Raw genomic sequence first — 26602 nt, 5'->3', positions numbered from 1 at the left:
AAAATTTAAGGTAGAGGAAACAGAAAAGGTTCCAATACTGTAGGCCTGCTATTATGCTTTATAGAAGAAGTTGTTACATTTACTTGGTTGTCGCCCTGGGTTATGGTGATTTCTACACATACATGCATGCACACATATGCCAGCCCCCTTAGGTTGCAGGGGAGTGAAGATGCCATTCTCAGCACTACTTAAGTGTAACAAAGGTATTCCTTGACCACAGGGAGATTTCAGGCTTACGATGAGAAGGATGTAAAGGATAGAAATAGCTGACAGAAAGAAGTATTGGGTCAGATGGTAAGGAGAAGATGGTAGTAATATGAATAACAGGTCACTGGAGTGCTATGATCTTTCAGAACCAGAAGTGATGGATGTGATTCTAATCTATCTTTTTCATCTTTCCTCCTAATACAGAGAATTCCTCTGAAGAATTTGCTGGAAGTGGATATATGTGAATTTTCTGCATGAAGACTCTCAAGCTGGATTACATAATAATATGCCTGTATCCTCTGACTCTATTACTTTGATCCTTAAAAATGATTAGGGTTGTATATGAAATTTAACCCATTTCTGATGAGTGACCTAGACATGAGTTTACATCGGCAAATGGGCTCTGATCGGGACCTCCAGTCTTCTGCTTCCTCTGTGAGTTTGCCATCGGTTAAAAAGGCACCAAAGAAAAGAAGAATTTCACTGGGCTCTCTTTTTCGGAGAAAAAAAGACACAAAACGCAAGTCTAGGGATTTAAATGGAGGTGTTGATGGAATTGCAAGTATTGAAAGTATTCATTCAGAAATGTGTACAGACAAGAACTCTATTTTCTCCACATGTACCTCTTCTGATAACGGAACAACCTCTAGCAGCAAGCCAAGTGGAGACTTCATGGAATGCCCCTTGTGCCTTTTGCGGCACTCCAAGGACAGGTTCCCAGAGATAATGACTTGTCACCATAGATCTTGTGTGGATTGCTTGCGTCAGTATCTCCGGATAGAAATCTCCGAGAGCAGAGTTAATATTAGCTGTCCAGAATGCTCAGAACGATTTAATCCTCATGATATTCGTTTGATATTAAATGATGACATCTTGATGGAAAAATACGAAGAGTTTATGCTTAGGCGATGGCTAGTTGCGGATCCTGATTGTAGGTGGTGCCCAGCTCCAGATTGTGGGTATGTATTTTTTCCCAGTATCTTCAAAAAAGTGACAGCATAAATAGATAATGTTCATAGCATTACTCTTTTTGAAAAGTTAATTGCTTTACTTTAGTATCTTGTTGTGTTGTACAAGTAGGTAGCAGGCAGAATTGTTTTTTAAAAAAAATAACAACAAGCCAAAAGAAACAAACCCCAAAACAATAACAAGAAAAAAACCCAAGCCATAACCCATCTTCCAAAATAAAACCCTTCCTCAACTAGGATTTTTTTTTTTTCCTGCACAGAGGGAATTTCAGCAATGTCATGAAACATACTGGTAGGTGGTTGCTGTGTATCTACAGCAGGCAAAAAAAAAAACCCCTTTGATGTTGCACTGCTAAGGCAACAGTGCAAAGCTCAGACTGAAGAGAATTGAAAATTTGGTGACTGCACTTTTAACTTAGTCCATTTGTTAAAGCACAGTGGTTATTTTGGTTTTAACTGTGAAAAATGATTGAAGGTTTTCTTTCAATAAAAAGGCCTCGCCAGCTTCAGGTATCTTCCATCTTGTGGCTGGTTGACACACCACTTGTTGCCTGTCAGCAGGGTTCTGATGTAAGATAATAATCAACTTGTTCCTGTTTATTATCTGAGGAATATAATGGTTTAATACTGCTTTAAAACTTACAGTTCTGAAACCATTCTGAATTCTGTTGTGAGTAGGCTGAATACTACTGAGCAGCCTATCACGCTTTTCTGCTGTTGGTGTCTCAATGCCATTCTTCATCAAGATGCTTTTTTAGAGATTGTTTGTGTTATCACAATGTCTAAAGGTTATAGCCGTGACTGTGATCTGGATGTGTAGTGCACACTAAAAACTCATAGAAGATGACATCTCTGTTTCAATGCAATAAATAGAAAGAAGAGGAAGAATGTTGGAAGAGAACAAGCAAAATAGGACTGTTAAGTAGATTAAATATTCCAATATTAATGTTCAGGTGCTTAATGTTTAGGAGGCTTTCAAATTTAAATGATGTGTTAAGAAACATACTTGAAATACAATTTTTGCTTTCGTACTTTAAATGGAACAGAATTTGCTAATGAGGGTCAAAAGCAGGGACTGGAAAGGTGATAGTTTCTTTGCTCCTCTGGTCCAAAGTGGATGGCATTGCTGTGTTATAGTTTGAGCGGAGAAGGAAAAACTACTTGAGAGATGGATTGGTTGCATGAGCTTGTAACAAAGTCATGTGGATAAACCCAGTAGAGTTTGCTCTCAATATTTTAATACTGCAAAAGAAAACAACCACTAGGAGGCTGATCGGCAGAAGTATGCTTTGCTCAAGTTTCCCTGAGTTTTTGTCTTCTAGACAAACTTGTTACTCAAAGTAAGGGGAAGCATGTAAGAACTGCTAAACCATTTTCTGTTAAACCATGTTTCAGTGATTCAGATGCTTCTTTAGTACTTCAGTAAGTAGGCTAAGGCAGATTTGTTTAATGGAGACTTTTCACCTTGCTTATTTTTTGTGCCTCAGTTCTTGTCTGTTAAAACAAAAAAAGTCCGAAGTATCTTTAAATGGTCAGAAACTGTAATGATAATTCCTATAGATAATACCATTATAAAAATAAAAAGTGTGTCTTCAGAGCGAAGCTAAAGTTCTGTGCAGTAGTGTGGGACCACAGTGATGTATTAGTGTATAGCAAATGTTTAAATCATTGCTCCAGAGCTGCCTACTGCATGCTCCTTACTCTGAGGGTGGAATCCTGTGCAAAACACAGTAATACTGCCAGGCAGCTAAACCATGCCAATGTTTATGCGGGAGGGGAACAAACTAGTACTATACGGGCAACCTTAACTGTACCTTTGACAACCCAATTTTTTCCTGATGTATTTGATGTGGTAGGGAAATGCTTCACAGTGATAGATGGATTCTGTTTTTAATGCACAGATAGTATGCCCTCACTGAATTCTCATTGCTAGTTTAAAATCAGATGAAGTTGGTTACTTGGATACTTCTCAACAGGATCATTCTTTATGGTTGTCATCCTAAAGAAATGAGCTCATGCGATCATGTTTTGTCTGTTTCCCATCCTTCTCCTGGTTGCTTTTGAAACCTTTAGCACCTTCAGGTATGTTGGGCAGAGAGGGGTTGAATGTTCAGTATAAGTTAATCTAAGATGTTTCATGGAAAAAAACGTAATACTTGAGCAAAAAAAGAAACCATTGATAATACCTCCAGCAAGAGAAAGACCTGCATATGAATCCTGCCGTTACCTTTTTAAATTTGGCCTTCCAGGCAGCCACCGCAGCGCTGTCTGGCAAGTTGGTGTGTGCCGTGCTGGGAGCCTGCTGCAGCACTGGTCTCTCCCCTCGCTGTTAGCCAGGGGAGCTGGGAGCGAGCACCCAGAGGGAGGTGGGAAGGAGAAGTGGGAGCGGTATAGAAAGTAATAACGGGGCTTTAGTGGTGGTGTAGAGCATAGGAGGAGGATGGAGGAAGGAGCTGTACAGGCGTGAGGCTCAGGGAAGCAAACACTATTCAGACTTTCACTAAACAGCCTGTGCTAACAAACGCTGTTGCGAAGATGAGCTATCGCATACAGTACGCACAAACTTCAGATCAGCAGACATTTGCTTTAACAATTATGTGGTACAACAGTAGTCACAGTTTCTAATTGCTTTGGCAACTGTAATCAACTTGTACAATATGCAATTAAAACCGATGGCTTGGGTTTTTTTCTGAACAGTTTTTGATATGTAGCACTGGCAGAATGCATTAGGGTTGTGATGGTAGCTGACCTGATTCTAGCGTGGATCAAATATTTCATGATGGAGCTGGATGGGAATGCGTTTACTAAATTTGCAATTAATCCCAAAGTAGGAGAGGTGCAATAACTTCAGAGGGTAGCATTATTTCCTAAAGTTGTCCTTAAAATTAGATATAAGTACTGTAATAAATAGGAAGTAGGTGCAAAATAGAGCATTTTGGTAGGAAAAAATTCACAGCACAAATAGGTAGAAGAAGGAACTGAGTGGGTGGTGCATATAACAGTGCTTCAACTCCCCTCAGCATTGGTGAAACATCCCATGTAATATTTCAGGGTTTGGGCATCGCACTCGGACAAAGATTGGGACCAGATAAAGAGCAAATAATTAAAAAACTTCGATCCCTGAGGGGAAAAAATAAGGGAAAAAAAAAAAAGGAGGGGAGCTAGGTTAGTCTGTTATATATAAATATATATGGCCTTTTTTTCCCTCTCCCCCTACTTGGTGGGCCCCTATGTTCTCAGGAAACAATAGTTAAGAAGTAAATATCATCTTCAGCTGTCTTTCACTCTGGAGTAAAAACAGGTCTTAGAGATGGCAAAACTGGAACCACACAGATCTTGAAACAAAGCTAACTGCACTGTTAAGTGTATTACTACTACTTCTGTCCCAGTGGAGAACTCCTTATCATCTTCCCAACAAGAGGACTAGGGATTACTTTGGAGAACCTCTGGTGCAGTAGTTATGCCCTGGATGAGCTGCCTAGGAGCTGTGGGGTTGCTAAAGCAGTCTAATGCCAGAAATGGTCCCTGTTGCTGGCATCACGGTCTTTCTGACCCCAGACTGCTTCATCCTTGGCTTTTGTTGCAAGCTCAAATGCATCCTGACTGTTGTTGTCACCTGAAATACTGTAAAGGTCGGACCGGCTGCAACCTACCTGCAGTGGCTTAGTAGGCAACAGTGGCAAATAGGTGATCCTCCTTCCATGGGGAAAGAGCACGGGTAAGGAAACCTCTTGGGGTTTGTTCCAGGCTAATTTTTTGAGATTCTGTTTCTTTGTATCAGTTTTCCTATGCCATTTTAACAAGCCTTAGTGAATCAGTATGCCAAATGTGTTCTGTCTTTTCTTCTGTCTGAATTATTTAATGGTTTTGCTCTGAGATTGTATTGCTGACATTATTAGAAGATTTCTTATCTTTGTCAAGCAAAAAGGGGATTGAGCAAAAAGAGTACAATTCTTCATTCCTATTCATACTGTACATCCTTTCTTCAGCTAATTGCTCTTTGCCTCTGGGTTTGTTTTACTCATTATTACTTTGAATTTGATTGTCCCTTCTCTTGGCCTAAGAAGAACTTTTGGCTTTCCCATCACCTGTAAAAGGAGTGCAAAATGTTGAAATTAAACCTGTAATCTTGTACAGTTCGAAATGAGATTTGCTCTGGTCTAAAAAGTTGCTTTCTAAAAGCAGGCCAATACATCAGTCCCAAATGGGGGAGTGCTTTCAGGCAGGGATGCACCCATTCTTTATTAGCAATGGGAGGTAGGATATAAACTGATAATTCGTTCTGTGGCCTATGCTTGAGAGTCTTTGCTGTAACGTTAGTGAGTCTTGGATGTGTCCCTGTATGTTGAAGAAGCATTTGGATCAGAGCCTCTTTGTGTACATACAAAGCAATTATCTCTTCAGTTGCTCTAAGTGGGAAAATAGAGCTGATTAACTTGGCAATAATATAGAAGAATCTAGCAGTTGTTGAAGCAAATTTTTACTTGGAAAGTAAAAAATATTTGAAAACAGACAAGCATAGATCTCATTTATTTGTAACTGCATCATCTGTAAATTAAAGGTTGAAAACTCCTATTTTTTTATGAAAGGGATAAGACACGCATTAACTTTACAGAGCTTCAGATGTAGCTACTCTAAAATGAAAATAGCTATTTTTTTTTTCAGATATGTGAATGGGAATATTTTTTTTTTTTTAGTATTGTTACTGATGAAGAATCATTTGAATTCATTTTATGCAACTGCTATAAATTGGGCAGGGAGTAAAAATAAACAATTTAGTCTTTTAAAATAAAATTACCTTCATTTGAACAGCCATAAATTTAAGCGCTGCTGCATTTATAAATCTGTTCAAGTCTATTCAGGGAGACTGTTCATGTGAATAAAACTATGTTATCTGTTCTAAGTGTTCATACCAGTGGATCTAGTATTGTTTTCTATTTAAAAGAAAGCCATTGCATAAAATCATCGAAAAAATTACAGTGGGTAGGAATTAAGGCACCTGTATGTATACATACTTAATATGAACTATAATACACATTGTCTGTATTTTTGTCATATGAACTTTAAAATGCAAACCTGATAGAGCAGTTCATTTGTGGCAACAACTCTGTCATTGTGTAGAATTGTTCACAGTGTCTGATTAGAAAATAGCGTAACATGATTTTGTAAGTCTCAATGTTTTTGGAGTTTTTTGCTCTATAGTTTTGTCGGAGTAAAGGTGGCAACGAGGCCCTGAACTCTTACAAATTTCTGCATTTACAGTTTGAAATGTATTTTTAAAATTGTCAAAAAAATGAAATTGTCTTAATAATTGAGAAACCAAACCCCTTGTTTATAAAAACAGTTGCTTTGTTGTTTTGACATTTTAAAATATAAAGAGTAAACAAACATATATTTAGATAGTGGTATTCATGATAAAAGGCAACCAGTAAAATACTAAAGTGTCATGCAGTACCAAGTCAGATGCCTTTTCAGTAATAGATTACATTTAGCAGGGATCCTCCCAGATTATAGAAAGGGTCAAGCTTAGACACGCCCATAGTGACTGGGACAGTTTTGAAACTAGCTACTTCTAGTTGCTTAAATACCTTTTTGTGTTTTATTGTCCTGCTTTGCTAAACTGTGGTTGCTTTGTGACTGCAAAACTTACAGTAGTGCATTCAGCCTTAAACACAGTATATTTCAGTATATATACAGTATATATACCCCGCAGTAGTGGGGTAGAGCAAGGTGTTACACTGATTGTAGTATTTGTGTACAGTCTTAGTCTGATGTGATAGAGCTGTGGGAGGAGGTCGTAAGGAACCTGTGCTGGCCACCTCATGTCAACCCCGACGTCCGCTGCCTTTGTACCCGTTTCAGCTGCTCTGGCAGCTGTCTTGTCTGCTTCGGTCTATAGATAGGACTGGTTTTGTTAACAAAACTCTCTCTTGCCCCTCTTGATCATTCAAGATATGCTGTGATCGCTTTTGGATGTGCCAGCTGTCCCAAACTTACATGTGGACGAGAAGGCTGTGGAACTGAATTTTGTTACCACTGTAAGCAGATTTGGCATCCAAACCAGACCTGTGATGCTGCTCGCCAGGAGAGAGCTCAAAGCCTGCGCCTGAGAACAATTCGTTCTTCATCTATTAGTTACAGCCAGGAATCTGGAGCAGCAGGTATTTATGATTAGGATACTGTGTCTGTAAAATATCTTTTTAGTATATTTGCACAATTACCTCTAAAAGGAAAGAACTGAATAGTAGCGTGGTAGATACTACCTGCTTTGTTTTTTGTCTTTTAGAAACCTAAAAATACAAAATTTTAAATCAAATTTTAGTTGTTATAATTTGAAGCACTCTTGTGACCACAGCACCTGACTTCAATCCTACATAAGCTTGTCAGCATTTTAAATTTTTCATTTGTAGCTGAAAAATGTGAATTCAAAGGAACTTGCTGCAAAGCATTCTCTGTGTTTGGCAGGCTGACTTCCTGACTTCGAGTTGTATCACTTACACACTGGGAACACTTATTTTCTCCATTGTAGGTGAAATTTCACAGGGCTGCTAATAAAGCTGTTAAAAATAAAACTCAAACCCACTGATTTTCTCCTTTCAAAAGAGACTATTAGTCTGATGCCATCTCTGGTGTTTGACGTCTATTTGTTAGTATCAATTTCTGTTTTTCAATAAAATGCTCAATCTGTCTTGGCGACCAGAAAGCTAACAATTCCGTCTTCTTAAAATTGAATTGGTTTGTAACCCCTCAAAAAAGAGGATAGACTATTCAGAGTAGTATTTTGCAGAGCGAGAGTCCAGTTTGCTATTGCTAAGAACTGGCTCAGAGTTTCACCAAACTGATCTATTTGGCAGCTTTTGTGTCTGCCTGACCAAACAAGGTAGATATTTGGGGAGAAGAGTCTCTCTTGTGCCTTGAATGTTGTTAGAGCTGTCATTTTCCAATCCGGCCCTAGACTTGGGAGTCTCTAATTATTTGTGCTGGCTCATTTTAGCAAGGCACTCCATCTTGTCTTAGAAATTGGCATCTTGCTCTAGTTTGCAAATAAATTTCAAAATAAATTTTAAATAAATTAGCACACCAGCTCCTTCCCTTGCCCTTCCAGTCACTCCCAACACGAGTAGCAGTAGCTCTGCCATACCTGTGCTGTAAGAACTTGCTCAGTTTAGTTACTGCCCTGTAGGCTGTGCATCTGTTCCCATCTGGGCATAGCTAGTGCGTCTTTCCAGCTGCTTACTGCCCTTTTGCATTGGACTTGGTAGAGGTACTGTTTCTGCTGGTTCTGCTCCTCTTTAGATATTCTTTATACCAAGTATAACCCCTCTTTTCCCTTTGTCCTACCTAGTAGCACAGAGGCAGTAAACTTGGACTTCTGCATTAGGAGGTGCAAGTTATTTCTGCTGCTGTGAGTAAATAGCTTGTCCCAAAGTGCAGATGCTAACCAGTAATGTGAAGGAACGAAGATCACAACTGTGGTTGTGTCGGTATACAAATATTTCACTGTTGCTCAGTGACCCCTTGTTTGTTAATGATAGAGCTAGTCACTTAACCACATTTTTCAGTGTTTAACTTGGCAACAAGGAGAGCCACCAGAATTTTCTTATTGCTACAATATTTTTTTCTAGGGAGTAAGTAGGAATTAAGTAGGGCTGTGAAAAGGATGGTGATACCAAAGAAATGCACTTATGTGGAAAGGGAGATGGATTTAAGATAAGAAGAAATAACAGAGTGGAGACTGAATATTCAAGTAAAAGATTCATAACAGCATGAAATGTAAAAGAGGATTATAGTTAAAGAGACCATATTATCAGTCCTGTATTAACATACATATTTAATGTCCAACTAATATATATTACATTAAACTTAGAAAATTCTTGACAGAGTGTATGTATTAACTATTCAGTGACTTGAATGTGATCTAATATGCCCTGTTTTCATTAGTTTTACTTGGTCCAAGGTTTACAAATATAAATAGCTATCAAGTCATTGCCAAGTCAAGATTTGTAAAGCAAACTTAAAATAAACTTCTACTTTTCAGGTAATAGTTCAATCAGTTTTCCCAAACATATGTGTATTTTGATTACATCTGCTTGTCTAAAGAACTGATATGATCTTAATATTCATTTTTAAACAGCTGATGACATAAAACCATGCCCACGCTGTGCTGCTTATATAATAAAAATGAATGATGGAAGCTGCAATCATATGACTTGTGCTGTCTGTGGCTGTGAATTCTGTTGGCTGTGTATGAAAGAGATCTCAGATTTACATTATTTAAGGTACATTTAAAAAAAAATTATGTGGTTGGTAATTTGTTTTCTAAAGTATATAGAAGTAGATTCCTCGATGCTGTAAGTCTGGCTTTCTTCCTGTTGGAGTAGAAAATCACAGTTGAAGTATCCATATCTGAGAATTAAGTTAGTTTTCAATGCATGTACTTACATAGTCCTTTGTTATTTTTTATTTTAAAATAGTTTTCTTTCTTTCATGCATGCAATGTGTACTTAGGACAACAAATTAAATACTTGAGATTAACATACCCACTATTTTTCCTGATGTCTTAATACTGCTGTATTGTCTTCGTAGTAAGGAATACAATACTCTGATTATATAAGTTACCTGTGAACCATGTGATTATGTAAGATTGACATGTGGTAATATGCAAAATATGCTCTAAAGGCAAAAACCCCCAAAACCTGAAGAAATTATAACTGATTATTTGGTATCCATAACATCTGTAACTGAACCTATGAACAAAAATTTTGTAACTAGAGAACAGTTCAGTAAGTTCAGTAGTGTATATTTGATCTATTTACAATTTCTTTACTGTTTTCTTACTTCTTTCTATTAGCCCATCAGGTTGCACATTTTGGGGAAAGAAACCATGGAGCCGTAAGAAGAAAATACTGTGGCAACTAGGGACGCTTGTTGGAGCTCCTGTAGGAATTGCCTTAATAGCTGGCATTGCTATTCCTGCTATGATTATTGGAATTCCTGTGTATGTGGGACGTAAGGTAAAATGTGCTACAACTCCTAATACTATGTTCAGTTGGCTATCAAGGCTACCAGCCTTTAGAAAAACAAAACAAAAAAACCAAACAACCCCCTAAAAACCCAAACAAGCCCCCAAAAAATAAACCAATCAGCCTTGAATTGTTTAAGGATATTTGTTTCAGTTGTACAGGAAGGAGAAGCAGTGTTTTTAAGAATGTGGTTCCTCTTAAAATGGGCAGAACAAAACACTGAACAATTTCAAATTTCTGTATCTTGCCATGGAAGTTCTTGCATGCTTTTTCAAAATTGCTTTTTTTTAATCTCTGGTTTCCATTAGAATTAAATAGCATTTAGAGGAGAAGGAAGGCAAAAAGGAAAACCTTCTTATTTTTCTTAAAAGCAGATAGTTACCAATATTTTAGTATAAAATTCTGCTAGTATAGGTTTGTGCATGCACACATTTAAGGGTTTATACTCAGCAGCTTGTTAATTGCCTTGGGCCGGTCCACCCTGTGGAGCAGTGTTCAGTGCAGGTAGTTAGCTAGCATCTATCTTCATTTGACTGTTTGTGGGAATCGGCTAGAAGTGACCATGTTAATCAGAAGGCAATTGATGTATTTCCTTTCAGAAATATAATAGCCTTTATTATAAAGTAAATGACAAATTGCAAGGAAAACAAAAGATAATTACATCTTCTATTTGTAATTTAGGATAAACTAGCAAGTTCTCCAGATCTTTTGGAAATGCGCTTTTTGAAATGATAGCTTGGTTCATTTTTTCCGGATGACATAATGAGAAGATTTGTTTTTCCATTTCTGTCAGCATGGATTCTCAACAGTGACTGGCACAGACACATAATTCTACATTTATTGGGGGGGCGGGAAATGTTTCTCTCACATGAGCTGTTGCTGCTAGACAAAAAGTCCAGGGATGCAGCTCTTCCACTCTATTCCTTTTCATCTTTTTTCTTTCAAGCAAGTATTCCTACCTTCTGCTCCATTTGGTTTTTTGGCCCTTCTATTTTGTTTTGTCTTGGTCTCATACAGTCATTGGAACCTTATAAATTATAAGAGGAAGGCAACAGTGACCTGTTTCAAATTCCTATTGCATGTTCTGCTTTTCTCATTAGATTTTGAGATAGGTCCCCAACAACGAGCACCTTTCGTGTGTTAATGGTGAAGTCTCAGAAAATTAATCTGTTAGGGCAGCCTCGTGAGAATTTCGGTTGTACCCCACTGCTTAATGGTCATTTTTCTGTGACTTCTGTTAGTGTTTGCACTTTTTTCAAAACATCTAATGATGGAGATTCCATAGGCTCTCCAAGCCTAACTTTCTTAGTAAAATTGATTTTTATAGCATTAATGCAAGTTCTCTTCCTACACTAAATTCTTACTGCCTTATCTTCAGCTGACATATAAAGAATCCTTTTGCTTTGCAATATCCCATTACATGTTTGAGGATTTTTAAGTCCGCTTCCACTCTTTTCTCTAAACAAACCTAGCACTTCCAGGTTTTCTTGACAACTGTCAAGAAAACACACTGGTTTAGACCTCTGATTGTCCTTTTCTGGATTTCCTTCCAGTTTTTCATACTGCCTTTGTTTTTGTCCAGTGTGAATATAGCAGTGCAGCTGAAGCATTGCTACTGCTGAGTTAAATAAAAGGGTGATCCTGTGCGTGTAACTGCCAGTTATCTCTTTCAATAGCATGCTATTTTCATTTTTGTGTACTCTAAAACATATACCCTTCCCCACCGTACTGGCAATTCAGGCATTTGGTCTTTTCCTAAGCGTAGTCTTGAACTCATTACCATTGTGCTGCATCTTAGTCATTTCAGGCCATTTTTTTCAACTTCTCAAGACGAGTGAGTTCTGGCGTTCTTGCAACCTTGCCAGACTGTATTGGCCTGAAATTCAGCATACACATTCTTCTTCCATCTTCCAGGTTAATGAAAATGTTGAATACTCTTGGATCCAGGGCATATCTCTTGGAAAAGCATAAGAGTTTCAATTTGGGGAGTAAAAATAACTAATGACTGCTTGGAGGCTTTTCTATGTGTTTTTCCTGAAGCTAATAGTAGTTTTCTTCGGTCCAGTTTTTAGACTGGACTGTTACAACCTGTTGAGTGTTGTACGGAAAAAGTCAAAATCTTGTTCAAGTCAGTGCATGACATCTGCTTCTCCCCATCCTCAAGGCTCTAGTTATCTTGTCACAGAAGAGAATTAAATTGACATGATTTCTACTTGAAAAAAATTGGCATGGCCTCTGTTTCCTGCATTTGCTTTGGTCTCTACAAGTTTCCAATTTTCAGGAAATTGAAGTTCAGTACACTGGTCTTTAATTCCCCAGCTTCTTGTTTTATACCTTCACCTGATTTTTTCCAGACATCTTCTATGAATAATAATTTTCAAAAATTATTAGGGGCTCTGAAATCAGGCCTGCTGAGATATTTTTCAGATCAGCTCATGTAAGTACGCTCTAACCTGCTGTTTTCCTACAGATCTTACTCCTTTGTCACCAGTCACCTGGCTCACAGTTGATCTTTAGTGACAACTGAAGGGAAAAAAAAATTGAACAGACCTCCAGTTTCATCCGCTGGCTGTCTTTCCTTTTTGTTAAATAACAAATTGATCCATTTTGGTCATCTTCTTACTAGCAGCATACTTGTAGAATAATTTCTTGTTGACTTTGATGTCCCTTGCTTTTCGTCTCCTCTATTTTAACCTTTCTGATTTTGTTCTGACACCCTCATGCTGTTCCTTTATACCCATTCATAGTAATCTGACCTACTTTCTATTTTCTTAATGCTGCTGCTGCTTCAGTAAAAGAAGCTTCGTTGTTCTTTTACAACATTCTGTCAGTCTTCCGCATTGGAAGAGTTTGTGCTTGTGCTTTGATAGTTTCCTAAGGGAGTGCTAGTCCTTTCTTTTTATAGATATAAATCTTGTAACCTACCAGTTTTCTGCATTTATGGAAATCCCTCTTCATCTGGCACAGTATTTTTATTTGGATATTCTTTATTCTTTAATCAATATTTGGAGGTCTCTTATTTCACAGTCATTCCTACCAATGTAATCTTCTGTCTCCATCTTTTCAGTCAGTTTCTCCTCTGTAACCATTCCCTTCCATTCCTTTTTGTTCCTTTATGTTTAAGGAATCCAGTAGCCTTTATAGATATCTTTGTTATATGCTTTTTGTTTTGGTAGTTAAAATTGCCCATAACAGTAAAGTTCAGTGCCTGAGGTCATCCTGCTGATTGCTTACAGAGTCCCATGAAACCTGATCTTCCTGGGTTTGTAATTCTTACATGTTCGTACTGTGAGAGTTCATGTTCGGTTTTTCCTTTTTTATCCATAGGTTTGTTCCACATGCAGGTGCTCCCTCACTCCCCGTTGCTCTGTGTTATGTACCTCAGAGCAAGTAAATGCATTCTCATTACACAAAATGCAGTGTCTTCTCTGCCCTTTCCTTGTCCGTCTTGCCTGAACAAATAGAAATACTTCAAGTTTATTCCAAAATGAGAACTACCCTACCAAATCTCTAACTGGAATTATAACTTGGAAAGCACAACAACATTTATTAAAACTTCCAGCTCATTTTTGTAATTCTTTTTGCAGTATTGATACAAAAATACTGTGATTATCCTTTTAGTACTCTTTTGTGTTCCTTCTTAGCTGTAGTGAGGATTAACTTAGCCTCATGACAACCATTAAAATAGTGACCTATTGTTCCTTTGTAACTGCATCTTAACCAAGAATGATGATAGATGAAGTGCATATCCCTGAAAAAACATGTTCTTAGAGAGAGTAAATGAAACACACAAAAAGTAGGAAATCTCTGTAAAACAGCGATCTCTGAAGGCCTTTCAGGTTCATGTGGGATTTGCGTCAGGTAAGTTGGAGGCAGTCACATTTCAGAGTTACTGCAGAGTTGAGCCATCAGTAAGGGTTTTGGTTAGCAGATTCCTCAGTAAATAGTAGCACAGCTAAGATTCAGGTTTCTAAAACACTTCCCATCTCAACAGCTTGTCATGAGAGGCTGCCAGAGCAACAGAGTTCTTGCTCCCCACCTTCCCAGGATATGTTTGATGAAGGCTGCCTTACTACAAGTTTTTCATGGCTCTGTTTCCATGGATCTAACAATCTGTGAAAGTTTCATTCAGTATTGTTCAGAGGAAAGATGGCTGGGAATAAGAAGTGTCAATTTGATCAGATGTGGTGATGCTTTGATCCTGAAAATTGTCTACTTTTCCCAGCCATGTAAGCTGGAGTAATGATTAAATAAACAAAAGCCCAAAGCTGCTCAATGATTTAGCTCTTCTAACTTCAGGGTGAAAGCAAATGTGTAGTTGCTGGATGGGAGGACTTCTGACTTACAAGAAGTTGCCTAAAATTAAGAAATGTATACATTTTCTTTTCTTTGAGATAAGTTAAGGAATAAATCATGACATAGAATGTGGTCTCTCTGGAAGAGAGCAGCGTACGGATTCCAAACTATTGTGTGTCAGTTCTTCCATCCTTGCAGCAATGTGTTATTGATGATGATAATAGTCTAAAAACCCTTTCTTCTTTCCTTCTCAAGATTCACAATCGATACGAAGGCAAAGACATTTCAAAGCACAAGCGAAACTTGGCTATAGCAGGTGGTGTAACCTTATCTGTAATTGTGTCTCCAGTTGTAGCTGCAGTAACTGTAGGTAAGCAAATACTGCTATTTTGTGTATTGGTAGCACCTTGCAACCAGAACTCTAAGCGTGCATGAAAAAAACAGCTGAGATAAGTCCTATAGTTTCCTTTTATAGGTGAAGGAACAGAGACAATGAGGAGTCTGAGGTTATACATTTATTTGGGCAGAATGGACCGTACAGTACTTCAGGAAATGCTGCATTAAAACAAAGAATTAGGAATAAATTTTATATTGGAGATTTAAGTTTTCACATTGTCATATCTGGCTTTTAAAACTGAAGTATTTCAAGCTTTTTTAGAAGACCAACCAAGAAAAAGCTGTTGTCACAGAGTGTGTTTGTATTTGAATAACTTCATGTAAAACTTTTCTCAACGCAGAAGAAAAATACAGTCTCCTACACTTAGCGTGACAGTAGTTGACAACCTATTTGTTATGCTCTGGGAGTCAGCTTGAATCCTATCACATTCTTCCTCATAGGGATTGTTGGGGATAGCATATGAGGAAAATCTGGCTGTACATTACAAAATATTTGTCGTCTTACCATGTAATTTCAAGACCACTGTAAACAAACCCTGATTTCTTTGAAAGGAGTGGACTTGCCCAGTGCTGCCTCACTTCTCCTTTACAGTTGCACAGTAAGCTGCCGTGGAGAACTGATTCATGTCAAGACCCACCGTTTAGTTTTAAGCCGAGTTGGTCCCCTGATCCAATTCATCACGCAGTCATGTCCGCAGAGTTTCCCCGTGTGCCAGAAGTAACGCTCAGAGAGCAATGAGTGGCTTCAGGAAGACAGGGCCACATTTAGCAAGTGATGGCTTGAATTGGCCGTGAAGCTGTGGCTCTAAACTGCTTGGTAACAACACACACAGCTTGGTGGACTGCTGTGCAAATGCAGATACGCTAGTTGTAAAACCGACTGTGGTGACAACACACACAGCTTGGTGGACTGCTGTGCAAATGCAGATACGCTAGTTGTAAAACCGACTGTGGTAGACAGGGCCACATTTAGCAAGTGATGGCTTGAATTGGCGGTGAAGCTGTGGCTCTAAACTGCTTGGTAACAACACACACAGCTTGGTGGACTGCTGTGCAAATGCAGATACGCTAGTTGTAAAACCGACTGTGGTGACAACACACACAGCTTGGTGGACTGCTGTGCAAATGCAGATACGCTAGTTGTAAAACCGACTGTGGTGTCGGTCTGCATTGCATTGCTCTCATGTAGCTGTGGTGTCAGATCCCCGCTAAACCGGTAGCAGGACACAAAGTCTCACAGATGTATTTATAGGTCTGCTTTACCTCATTCTTTTGAGCTGTTTTTTATTCTTGACCAGAGATAAAACTTGGTTTTTTAGGGAAAGTAGTTAGGTTTTATTCTGTGACATTTTTACTCTTGCCCCGTTGCCGTTAACACATGGTCTCCAGTCTCAGGGCATTATATGGCTTCCAAAATAATGACCTTGAGAATACGAATTTCCTCCTTGAATGCTGAGGCATTTCTAGTGAAAGGGACTTCTTATGAGCGGAAGCCTTCTTTTAGGTTAGATGGAGAACCCTTTGCATTGGGTCTGCCTCTGTCCTGGCTTTTTCAGAATGTGCCAGCTTGCCATTTTTCAGTCTACCGTTTTTCTGTACCTTCTGCATACTTCTGTTAGCAAAGCCACAGAATGGTTTAATTCGTATACCAAAGCAGTAACTTTCACAGACCACTAGAAGTGGTGGGATGGATATGTGTGTGTATATCTGCGTGCCCTTTAGCCCACAGTTCCTTTCACTGGTTTCCCTTAACTGCTGCTGCTCTGTTCCACAGAACTGTTTACTTTTAAGGAAAACCTGTATAATTAAAAATTTTAAATTGAATCAGTGTGATACAACAAATGTGAAAGATCCCACAGTAATAATAATGTTAAGTCCTATTAAATTGATAGCAAAGCCCTGTCTGACTTTAGTGGATGCAAAATCAAGCCCCTTATTAAATTAGTAGAGGTAGTAACATTTTTAGCTGAGTAACATTTGAAATAGATCTCTGCTATTTCTGCTTCTCAGGTGGAACATTATTACAGTCCCCAGTGGAGCTTATATGAACCTTTGAAATATTTTCATTTTGTTTGTAGAAGATGTTATGGATGTGGATGTACTGGTAGTATTAATTCATCAAGCATTAAGCTTCTCTGCCTACCAGTGCTGATAGAGGACATTCTGCCTGCTGAAAGTACTTTCCTGTCATTTCATCTTAGTGATTTACCAATATTTCTTAATTTTGCTCCCTCCTGATTTCTTTCAAGTGTGAAATATTAAGTAATCATTGAAAATGAAACTGCTTTTATGAAAGGCTCTAAAATATAAGTCACATTTAATGAAAGACTGTACTTTCCTCTGTAGGTATTGGTGTTCCTATTATGCTGGCTTACGTGTATGGAGTCGTTCCAATTTCCCTCTGCCGAAGTGGAGGTTGTGGTGTGTCAGCAGGCAATGGAAAAGGTGTCAGGATAGAATTTGATGATGAAAATGATATAAATGTTGGTGGAACAAATGCAGCTGTAGGTAAGAAAATTCTGTGTTTCATTTTCTAGAAATTTGGGCTTTGCGACTTATATTTGATGGCCTTAGATACTAGCGTACTTATTTGCAGAAGAGGTACTATACAGTTAGGATCATCTCCGCTCGTTGCTGAAAGACCAGCTCTCAGATGAGGATAGCTTCTCTGTGTTCATGTTGTGCTGTGCTACAATACAAGCATTAAAGCCTTTCTTGCCTGTTTGAATCAAAGCCAGACTCAAGTAAAGTCTTTTACCTATGGAAAAGTTTTAAGATTAAATTAATGCTGCTTTTTCAGAATACTGGTTTGTGGAAGCTTGCTGGCTTTCATCTTTTTATCTATAATAGGGGGAACTAAATGCTGATCTGGTGCTACTTTTAATTATGTGGCAATACCCTTTGTGATAGGGTCTCTCTGTTTTCCTTAACTCCATGTTACCCATCCTGTCAATGGTTAACTTCTTGGCATCTTAAGTATGTGATGTCAAGCATAACCATAATAGCAACTTCAAAAAAAGGTCAGGGTTGGTTTCTTTTTTCTTTGACAAAGTTACCTTTTTGTCACAGTATGTTTTATAAATCCTTTTTCTGAGCATAATTTCAGGAATGGTTTCCATGGTCACATTCTAGAAACTACTAAATTCTACTGTCATAACTGACAAGCCGCCTTTATTTCTGTCTAGATACCACTTCAGTAGCAGAGGCACGTCATAACCCCAGCATAGGTGAAGGAAGTGTTGGAGGACTGACTGGCAGCTTGAGTGCAAGTGGTAGCCACATGGATAGAATAGGAGCCATTCGGGACAACCTAAGTGAAACTGCTAGCACCATGGCCCTGGCTGGGGCTAGTATAACAGGGAGTCTCTCGGGAAGTGCAATGGTTAACTGCTTTAACAGGTAAGAGACACGCTGGCTACCGTACAGTATCCTGCTCTACGTGTAAGCAGAGGAAGTGATATTACTAGGTTGTTTTATTTTTATTTTTTAAAATTTGTTCCTATTAAAAGGAACTGTCTCTGGGACATGGAGACAGTTCATCTCTGACAAAGCTGCTGATTTCTAAGAGATCCTGCCAGACCAGAATCCTCAAAGAAGAGTTTGAATTTTTTCAGGGTGAGTGGGGCCTGAGATCTTGTTCTCCTGCTTCCCGGGAGAGCAGCCTCTACCCAGGAGTCAGGGAGGCACCTCATGTCTAACACAGTCATGTTCTCTGGTGCATCTCATCCCAAAGCTGGAACTGCTGACTTGTTCAGTACTCTACAAGTACTAAGCTATGCCTTCAGAACACCTGGCTGGGGTGTGGATTCAGAACTGGGCTTAGGCAGGAGTGGAGGAAGCTGGACACCCGGCCTTGCCACAGTGGCAACTTTGCCTCACGTGCTCAGTGCCTCCTGTGTATTGGGGCCTTACTGTTTGTTGGCTGTCCTGCACCCAGGAGAGAATAGGGAGTGCCTGGAAAGGCTTGTTACCATTTAGGGTTCAGGATGGAATTTGCTCTTTAAATCAGGTGCTCATTTTCTTGAGTGATTTGGAAGTCCGGGCTATATAGAATAAGGAGGGCAGGATAGCATCGAGTTTCCTTATGTGTTTCAAACTGTGACTGCTGAGTGAAGTACACCTACCCTCCTCTTTAAAGAGCGAAGAGTGGAAACCAAAACAAAAAACCGCTTCCAATTCACTGTCAGAACATGAACAAACGAGGCATTTGGAAAAAAGCTTATAATTTGATTTCCTTTTTATCGGCTCAGCCCAACTCAAGATTGCTCAGGTTTCTGTTACTCCTGTTGCAGCTGATAACAATACAATATAAAGCAGAGTACAGAACACAGTTCTCTGCCTGTTATTTGATTAGTAATAACTTTGCAGCTGGAGAAACAGGGGAACTATAATGTCTTGAACTTATGTACCCTTCTGATTGTTTTTTTCCATTTTTAGACTACAGTACACTATCTGCAAATGAATTGTAGCTAAGCCTGGAAGTTGTTCTTGCAAATCTCAGGGAGGAGAGAATCCAGAACCTCTGGTTAACACGCAACGTTTTACTTTGTTGGGAAATTAATCTGGTTTTGCTTTTGGGTGTTCTTGTTTTGGTCTGTTTTTTTTTTATCAGAAAATAGTAGGTTGTGCCAGTGGGAAGAGAGAAGCTGTTTCAGTAGGGTAAATATGTGCATCTGTACTGGGGTAACTAATAAAGTCTGCTTACTACGGAATGGTGGAGAAACTCTACAGGGTGACACTAATTTTCAAGTAGTGTGTTTTAACTGTAGCTGCAGTATATGCAACTCTCTTTCTTTCTCTCCAAGACTGGAAGTACAAGCAGATGTGCAGAAAGAACGATACAGTCTGAGTGGAGAATCTGGCACAGTTAGCTTGGGAACAGTTAGTGATAATGCCAGTACCAAAGCAATGGCAGGATCCATTCTGAACTCCTACATCCCTTTGGACAGGTAAATGTGGTGAAAATAGAAGATTAATAAGTCTTGTTTATTAAAGGATATTCTAAGCATGCCTCAGCTGTTTTACTTTAATGATTACCCTTTGAAACTGCAGATTTTGTTACAAATTGCAGTGCATGTGACTGCTTATATTTGCCAAGTTTATTTCCGAAGAGGAATGTCATTGCTGTAGCTCAGTAAAGAGTTTGATCTTTCAGACCTTGTGTTTTTTCTTTGGGCTGTTTATTTGGTTAAACACTTACTCCAAAACAAGTTACACCTCTCTAACTTTCTTTTGCTATGTATCTTGGAAAGCAGTAAGGGTTTGTTTTGCTGCATTAGCTGGCTTGCCTTAGATGACCGCTTACACTTGGATTCTGTCTTGTTCTAGGGAAGGCAACAGTATGGAAGTGCAAGTGGATATTGAATCAAAGCCAGCCAAATTCAGACACAACAGTGGAAGCAGTAGTGTTGATGATGGCAGTGCAGCAGGTCGTAATAATGCCGGTTGTTCATCGGCCTGCCTGCCAGAAAGTAAATCTAGTGCCACCAAGTGGTCCAAAGAAACAACAGCAGGAAAAAAATGTAAAGGTAAGCTGAGAAAGAAGAGCAGCATGAAGATAAATGAGACGAGAGAGGACATGGATGCTCAGCTGTTGGAACAACAAAGCACAAACTCCAGTGAATTTGACTCTCCCTCTCTTAGCGATAGTATTCCATCGGTAGCAGATTCTCACTCGAGTCATTTTTCTGAGTTTAGCTGCTCAGATATGGAAAGTATGAAAACTTCCTGTAGCCATGGTTCCAGCGACTACCATACCCGCTTTACCACAGTCAGTGTTCTCCCAGAGGTGGAAAATGATCGCTTGGAAAACTCCCCACAGCCCAGTGGAATCCCTGCGCCTGTTGCAACAGCCCCAAGCACTGATGCTCCACAGCTGACTTACATTGCTGAGGAAAGCATTAATAATGGCTCTTCGAAAGATGTAGATTTAGCTGTTGGTGAAACACTGAAAGAAACAAACAACAACCATTCACAGCATGCTGTGGAATTAAGCACTGCTATTCAGACTGAAATTTAAGCCTGGAAGTGCTGCAAAAATATATTTACCACTAAAGAACCCCGTCTGAAAGCTGGTTGAATGACATGCGACTTCCCTAAGTTTCAGGTGACCAGCAGAAGCAAGGTTTTGATACAACTGCATTTTATATATACTTGTCTGATAAGGCAAAATACTTCATATGGATCTTAGACCTGTGTGAGGAGACATGAAGGCTTTAACCAAGTGCATTACAGCAGTTACAAATACGTCCATGTTTTGTATTTTTGCCACAACTTTGCTTGAAAGCATATATTTGGTGTATTTAGATAAAAATTGGTAAATTCTTAATATGTTAAATGCTGAAATGAATAATATGTCCTGCACTGTTCACTTGGAAAATAGGGGGTTTGGGATAAATGGGTGTTAGCTGAGCGTTAGTGACTTAAAACCATTCTTGTGTGAAGTCTATTTAAGGGAAGCAAAAGTTTTGCAGAGCGCTATACAAAACCATATTTCAACAGTGAATATTCATAATGATAATTTTGTTTCATAACTGGACACACTGTATTTAGAATGCATGTAGAACGAACCGCGTATCTTCAGATGGATGTAGCCTGTGACAGAAGTGTTTGTATGTGTGTACACTTTGAGCAAGATTATGGCATTTTACGTAATTTAGAAACGGAAGAAATTGGTACTTAATATATGGTGGGATGGAGACGTCACCTGTGAAGAACAGTGGGGTTACTTATTTATTCATGCAACAACCGTGCGGCAGATAAGGCTACTATATAGTGTATAGAAACTGTAAAATAACAATCCAGTGATTTATAAGCATTGTAGAAAAGCAGATGCAGTCACCTTTCATTAGGGGGGAGAACAGTGCCCCATCAATTCTTGGTGCCTTTGGAAAAGACTGGGTTTGAAGTGCCTGGTCGTTTGAGGATTTTACTGTAATGTTTTCCAGAATGTCCTCTTGGGCCACCTTGGATCACAAAAGAAAATTCTGGTGAATATAAAATGACTGTGGTAGATAAATGTATAATAATAATAATGAAGTATTAGCCTACCAAAGACTCACTCAGGCTTTAGAGGACGTGACATCTCTTTGCAACACATGCATATCTTCAGTCCCAGAATCAAAAGTGCAGTGCAATGACCGCCCAAGTGCAAAGATGGGTTCCAAATATGCTGGCTTTTTTCTTCTCCTTTCGCATATGGAAGATGTACGGCTGAACACAAGCTGAAGTTGGCCAAAGCGCCTGCACTGTTAACATTTTTTTTTTTTTGCTATGTATTTCATAAAAATGAAAAAAGAAAAAAAAAGTTGTGACTATCGGAATAACAAGTTACCTGTGTTCTGTCTTGTGTTTCATGTATTGCCATTATGGTGCTACTGGAAGTTTGGTTGGATAAAAAGAAAAACGCCATCAGCTGCAGTCCTCTTCCGTGACCTAGCCTCACCAGTTTCAGTAATACGCTTATAACACTAGTGCCAGTTACGTTATTTGATAATGCTTGTTACGGTATTTGTATATTTGCAATTCCGTTTTGCTCAATAATATGCGTGTAAACTGCATATCTGAAATAAATGTCTAAATACTGACTTCTAGTGGTCCTCTGTTCATCGTGCTGATTTGCCTGGCAAAGATGTGTGTGTGTTCCCAGAGGGTGCTCTTCCTCCGGGAGGCGCTGGCTGCTGTTACCTCTTGTTGCCTTTAAGCGCTTTGACTTTTGTTTTGCTAGGTGTGCTTTGGAAGTTGAATGCTCTGATACTTTGAAATAGAAGATCTGAAGTTAGCTGCATTTTGTACAAGACTTCAACCTGATTTCTTTTCATCTTAAGGATTGCAATCCGAGCTGCCTTTGCGGCAGGCAGGACGGTAAATGGTTTTCTGAGAGGATGTGGCTCTGGCATAAGGATATTACTCTTCAAACAAAAATCGCACCGTCTTCATGCAGGTGGACAGGCTACAGTCAGGTTGCTGAGCTAAACTCGAACTCTGCTTCCTTCATCTAAAGCAATGCTTTTCTTGATTCGCGCAGTCCGTGCGAGGTTCCTTCTGAAACGCTGCAGGCTGGCCGGAGTTCCTGGGTCACCACTGGTATTTTTTGCTTGGCTGAACTGCCTATTCATTAAGTTCGTTTTCTCACCTGCATCGCGACAGGCTTGGGAAGTAAGAAACTGAAACTGATTGGGATGCGTTACAGAAGACATAGCTGGATCTGCCTCATCCCTGACCCGGATGTAAGCTGTGTTTGTATCAGTGAAGAACAAGAGGATAACTCTTACGCTGGGTCAACTCTACAGCTACAATTAGAACATTACTTGCACTATTTCTAATGGCAGAGGCTCAGAGAGAGAATAAGAAACAGGAGTGAAACACAATGTACCCTAGAAATGGTAGCAAGGCATGCAGGCACCTTTTGCCGAGTCACCAGGCCGCCTGAATGGGAAGCGAATGCAGATTTTGTGTTTTGGAGGGAGGAGGTCAGTGTTAACGGTTCCTTTTTGTGCTTTGTTCCTGATTTTCCCCCCGCCCCACTCTGAACGCTTTTAAAAAACAAACGCATTGTTGCTGAAGAGTGAACGTATTGAATAAGGATCAACTGTGAGCGAAGCATTTGCTCTTCGTCATCTTCTAACACCAGTTTGTGGATTCTGAGGTAATTTCCCAGGCCTGTATAGAAATGCCTCTGTTAGCCATGAACTGTGGAGTGTTTAACTGATTCTTTTGGCAGAGGCTGGAGGATGAAGCAGAGTAAAGCGCGACTCGGTGAGCCCATCCTGCTGCTGTTGCTGCGCGTGCGGTCCAGCTGGCGAGCACTCTTCACAGCTGCCTGTTCCCAAACCTCTCAGTAAGGTGCATTTCGGTGCAGTCTCACACGACCACCGTCCGTTGGTCCTTTTAAGCCTGACGTGACGTGCTCTGTGCCATGCAGCAGAAGGCGAACCTCCCCTTTGGCTTTTATTTTGTTGAGTTTTGAATCTGGTGTCTCATTGCAATAGCAATAAAGCTATTGCTGATGTCTCAAGCTTTGAAAATGTGTGGTTTGGCTTTACTCAGTGCACCTGTGAAATGACTGAGGCGCATCGGAGTGCGATCGAACGCTAACAGCAGGGACTTGGGAGGTGGAAGACCCCTTTCCATGAGTTTGAACCTAACTTTGTGTCTCAGGGCCTCAATTTTGCTGTGCAGGAAACTGGAAATACGGTTTACTCTTGTGAGTAAATGTTACCAAACTAGAGTTATTTTTCAGTCACTCTGAAATCATCTTTGATAATTCTATTTTCCATGTTAAGAGGTAACTAAAGAAATATAGGTAAGGGTTTCTGTTCACTTTTGGATAAGTTTTTATCAGGAAACTTTTGCTGATCAGTTTTGTAACTTTTTTATTCAGAGATAGTATTTTATACATAGGGCAGTCCAAACCACACTAATAAATTTAGTGCAGCTTTGAATTTTGTGTCTGTAAAAAAGTAAAAGACACACCACTTCCATCGCTGCACTAACACAGAAGATGCTTCTCTTATAGATCTACCAGTATGAGCATTCAATAAAGCAAAGTTTTTCTTTCACTGAAGTGAAACCCAGGAAAAGTTTACATCTGGGCTCCCACCATGCTGGTTCTTTTTCAGAAATTTTCTAGGTGGTTCCTGGCCAACTTGACTAATTTATGTCAGACTGGGAATCTGAAGAGGAAATTGATTTTAACATCTGCTGTATCAGAGAATACTTGAGATAGTTACAACTTTAAATAGATAAACGCTGTCATAAAGGCTTTCCTCCCCATGTTTGAATATGCTTTTTTTGTAGGAAAGCATCTGGACTTGCACGTCCCTTCCTTTCACTGAATCAATGCCTCAGAGTTTCTGGATGTATATAAGCTGGTTACTTTTTACTGAGATGTGAACTTTTTTTAATGACTTGTGTCTCTTCCACTCATTCTGATATGCAAATCCAAATGAACTTTAAATAGTTGCCTACTTAGTGATGCTAGCAAAAACACTTGCCTTGCTCAATTTATTTGCAAGGGTGGCATTTAGCAAGTGGCAACCGAGAGCACCGGGCTGCAGGGAAAGGGCACCGCTGCCCTCCGCTGCCGCAGCTGGGGGCTGCCTCTTGGCGCCGAAAGCCTGGCTATATCTCGTCTCTCTGGGGTATCTTCACTCTGCCATTCGCTGTGTTGGGACCACACTTGGCTGTTCCCTTCACCTGAATAACTAGTGTTCTCCTCCTGAAGCAGGTTGTTGTCTTGGTGTTGGGGTTTTGTTTGTTTAAAAAAAGGGTGGATCTTGATGCAAACGAGGTGAGTGACAAGCCCAAGAGAGTAACAGAGCTGTGATTTGGGTCTCCCTGCTGCAAAACCAAGTACACCCTTCAAGACTCTTGCGCTCTTCTGAAGAGCAAACACTTTATTCTTAAAAGGATGCAAACCCCAATACCAATAAATTGGCTCTGAGCATTTAGGGCTGCAGAGCTTTCTCTCTCTGGCCCTAAAGAAGGTCCTAGCTTGAGCCAAGAGGGCCAAGTTTAGGCAGCCCTTGCCTCTCAGCTGAGGGGTTTTAGGAACTCTGCCCCTAAAAGTAGTTTTTCACACCCCCAGACCTTTCGGTAGGCTAATGCTCCCCCAAAAGAGGGGCAGGTTTTGAAGCCTGGTGGCCTTGGCTTGAGCTGTCCAGGCCAAATCAGCAGCACAGTCCCTCACATGTTGGGTGGTTTGATTTCTGTAAGTTTGATGTCTTCAGAAATTGTCCTGCCTGAACGAAGTAGCCAGTCTCGATGAAATCTGAAGGAGGCCATCACCAAAACGACTCCAAGTGCTGCTGTCGCAGCCAAACTGCTCGCATGTCGCTGAACTGTTTTTTGGGGTTTTTTTCTTGGCTTCATGGACCATTTTTCTTACATTTGAAAGTTGCCTTTTTTTTTTTTAAGTAGTATGTATTTGTCTAGTTGATATCTTACTGCTATTAAAACAATAAATATTTCAGCTGCTACTTTAAAAAAATTTAGTGTTGGAAGCCATGGCCAAAAGCTCATAGTTGAGGTGGTTGTGAGCAGCAGATGACAAGGTTTTGCAGGTACAACAGCTGACCGGATACTTAAGGTCTAGATGTAATAAAGATTTAGTGCCTAAAACTTCAGGGGCCTGCTGCCCATAGTGCGGGGTGCTGGCAGTTACTGCACCAAGTGTTGTTCAGTGGCTTCTGCTTCAGAGGTTCAGGGGGGAGTGAGGGTAATAATCAGGCACTGGAAGAAATGTGGACAACTCTCAGAGTGAGGCCCTCGAGCATCAGCTCGCTGAGCGTGAGGGAAGGGGGGCTGGTGCCCAGGATCTGCTGAGAGCGTCTGCCCAGCCTGGCAGCAGTTTCAGGAACGCAGGACTTCAAGAAAGTGTCTTCTCCCTTTGTGATCATGGACTGGGATCAGCTTAAAAAAAGTTGAAAAAGCAGTTCCTAGTATGTGACTCTGCTGGGCTGACCCTGGCTGGATGCCAGGTGCCCACTACTGTCACTCTGTCACTGCCCTCCTCAGCTGGACAGGGGGGAGAAAACAATGAAAGGGTCATGGGTTGAGAAAAAAGACACCAATTGCTTCCCACAGGGTCACAGCTTCCTTTGGGCACCCCCCTGCTCCGGCGTGGGGTCCTCCCCGGGCTGCAGGTGGGGATCTGCTCCCCCGTGGGCCTCCCTGGGCTGCAGGGGCACAGCCTGCCCCACCATGGGCTGC

The 26602-nt window shown here is 40.0% G+C and overlaps 1 protein-coding gene across 4 annotated transcripts in view; it reads left to right on the top strand.

Moving 5' to 3' along the window:
- Positions 1–22487, top strand: part of RNF19A (ring finger protein 19A, RBR E3 ubiquitin protein ligase) — a 58508-nt gene extending 36021 nt beyond the window's left edge. For all 4 annotated transcript variants that reach the window (XM_035893841.1, XM_009638366.2, XM_035893842.1 and 1 more), the window contains 9 exons: positions 412–1166; positions 7128–7336; positions 9310–9454; positions 10027–10189; positions 14750–14864; positions 17237–17398; positions 18076–18289; positions 19696–19839; positions 20219–22487. In XM_035893841.1, the coding sequence (XP_035749734.1) occupies positions 550–1166; positions 7128–7336; positions 9310–9454; positions 10027–10189; positions 14750–14864; positions 17237–17398; positions 18076–18289; positions 19696–19839; positions 20219–20909 (2460 nt within the window). In that variant the 5' untranslated portion in view covers positions 412–549 and the 3' untranslated portion in view covers positions 20910–22487. The remainder of the gene's footprint in view (positions 1–411; positions 1167–7127; positions 7337–9309; positions 9455–10026; positions 10190–14749; positions 14865–17236; positions 17399–18075; positions 18290–19695; positions 19840–20218) is intronic.
- Positions 22488–26602: the final 4115 nt, after the last annotated feature.

Source organism: Egretta garzetta, unplaced genomic scaffold (assembly GCF_000687185.1).
Source record: "Egretta garzetta isolate BGI_Z169 unplaced genomic scaffold, ASM68718v1 scaffold154, whole genome shotgun sequence".
Lineage (NCBI taxonomy): Eukaryota > Metazoa > Chordata > Aves > Pelecaniformes > Ardeidae > Egretta > Egretta garzetta.
Note: the sequence above shows the minus strand (reverse complement) of the source record. Positions and strands in the feature narration are given on the sequence as shown.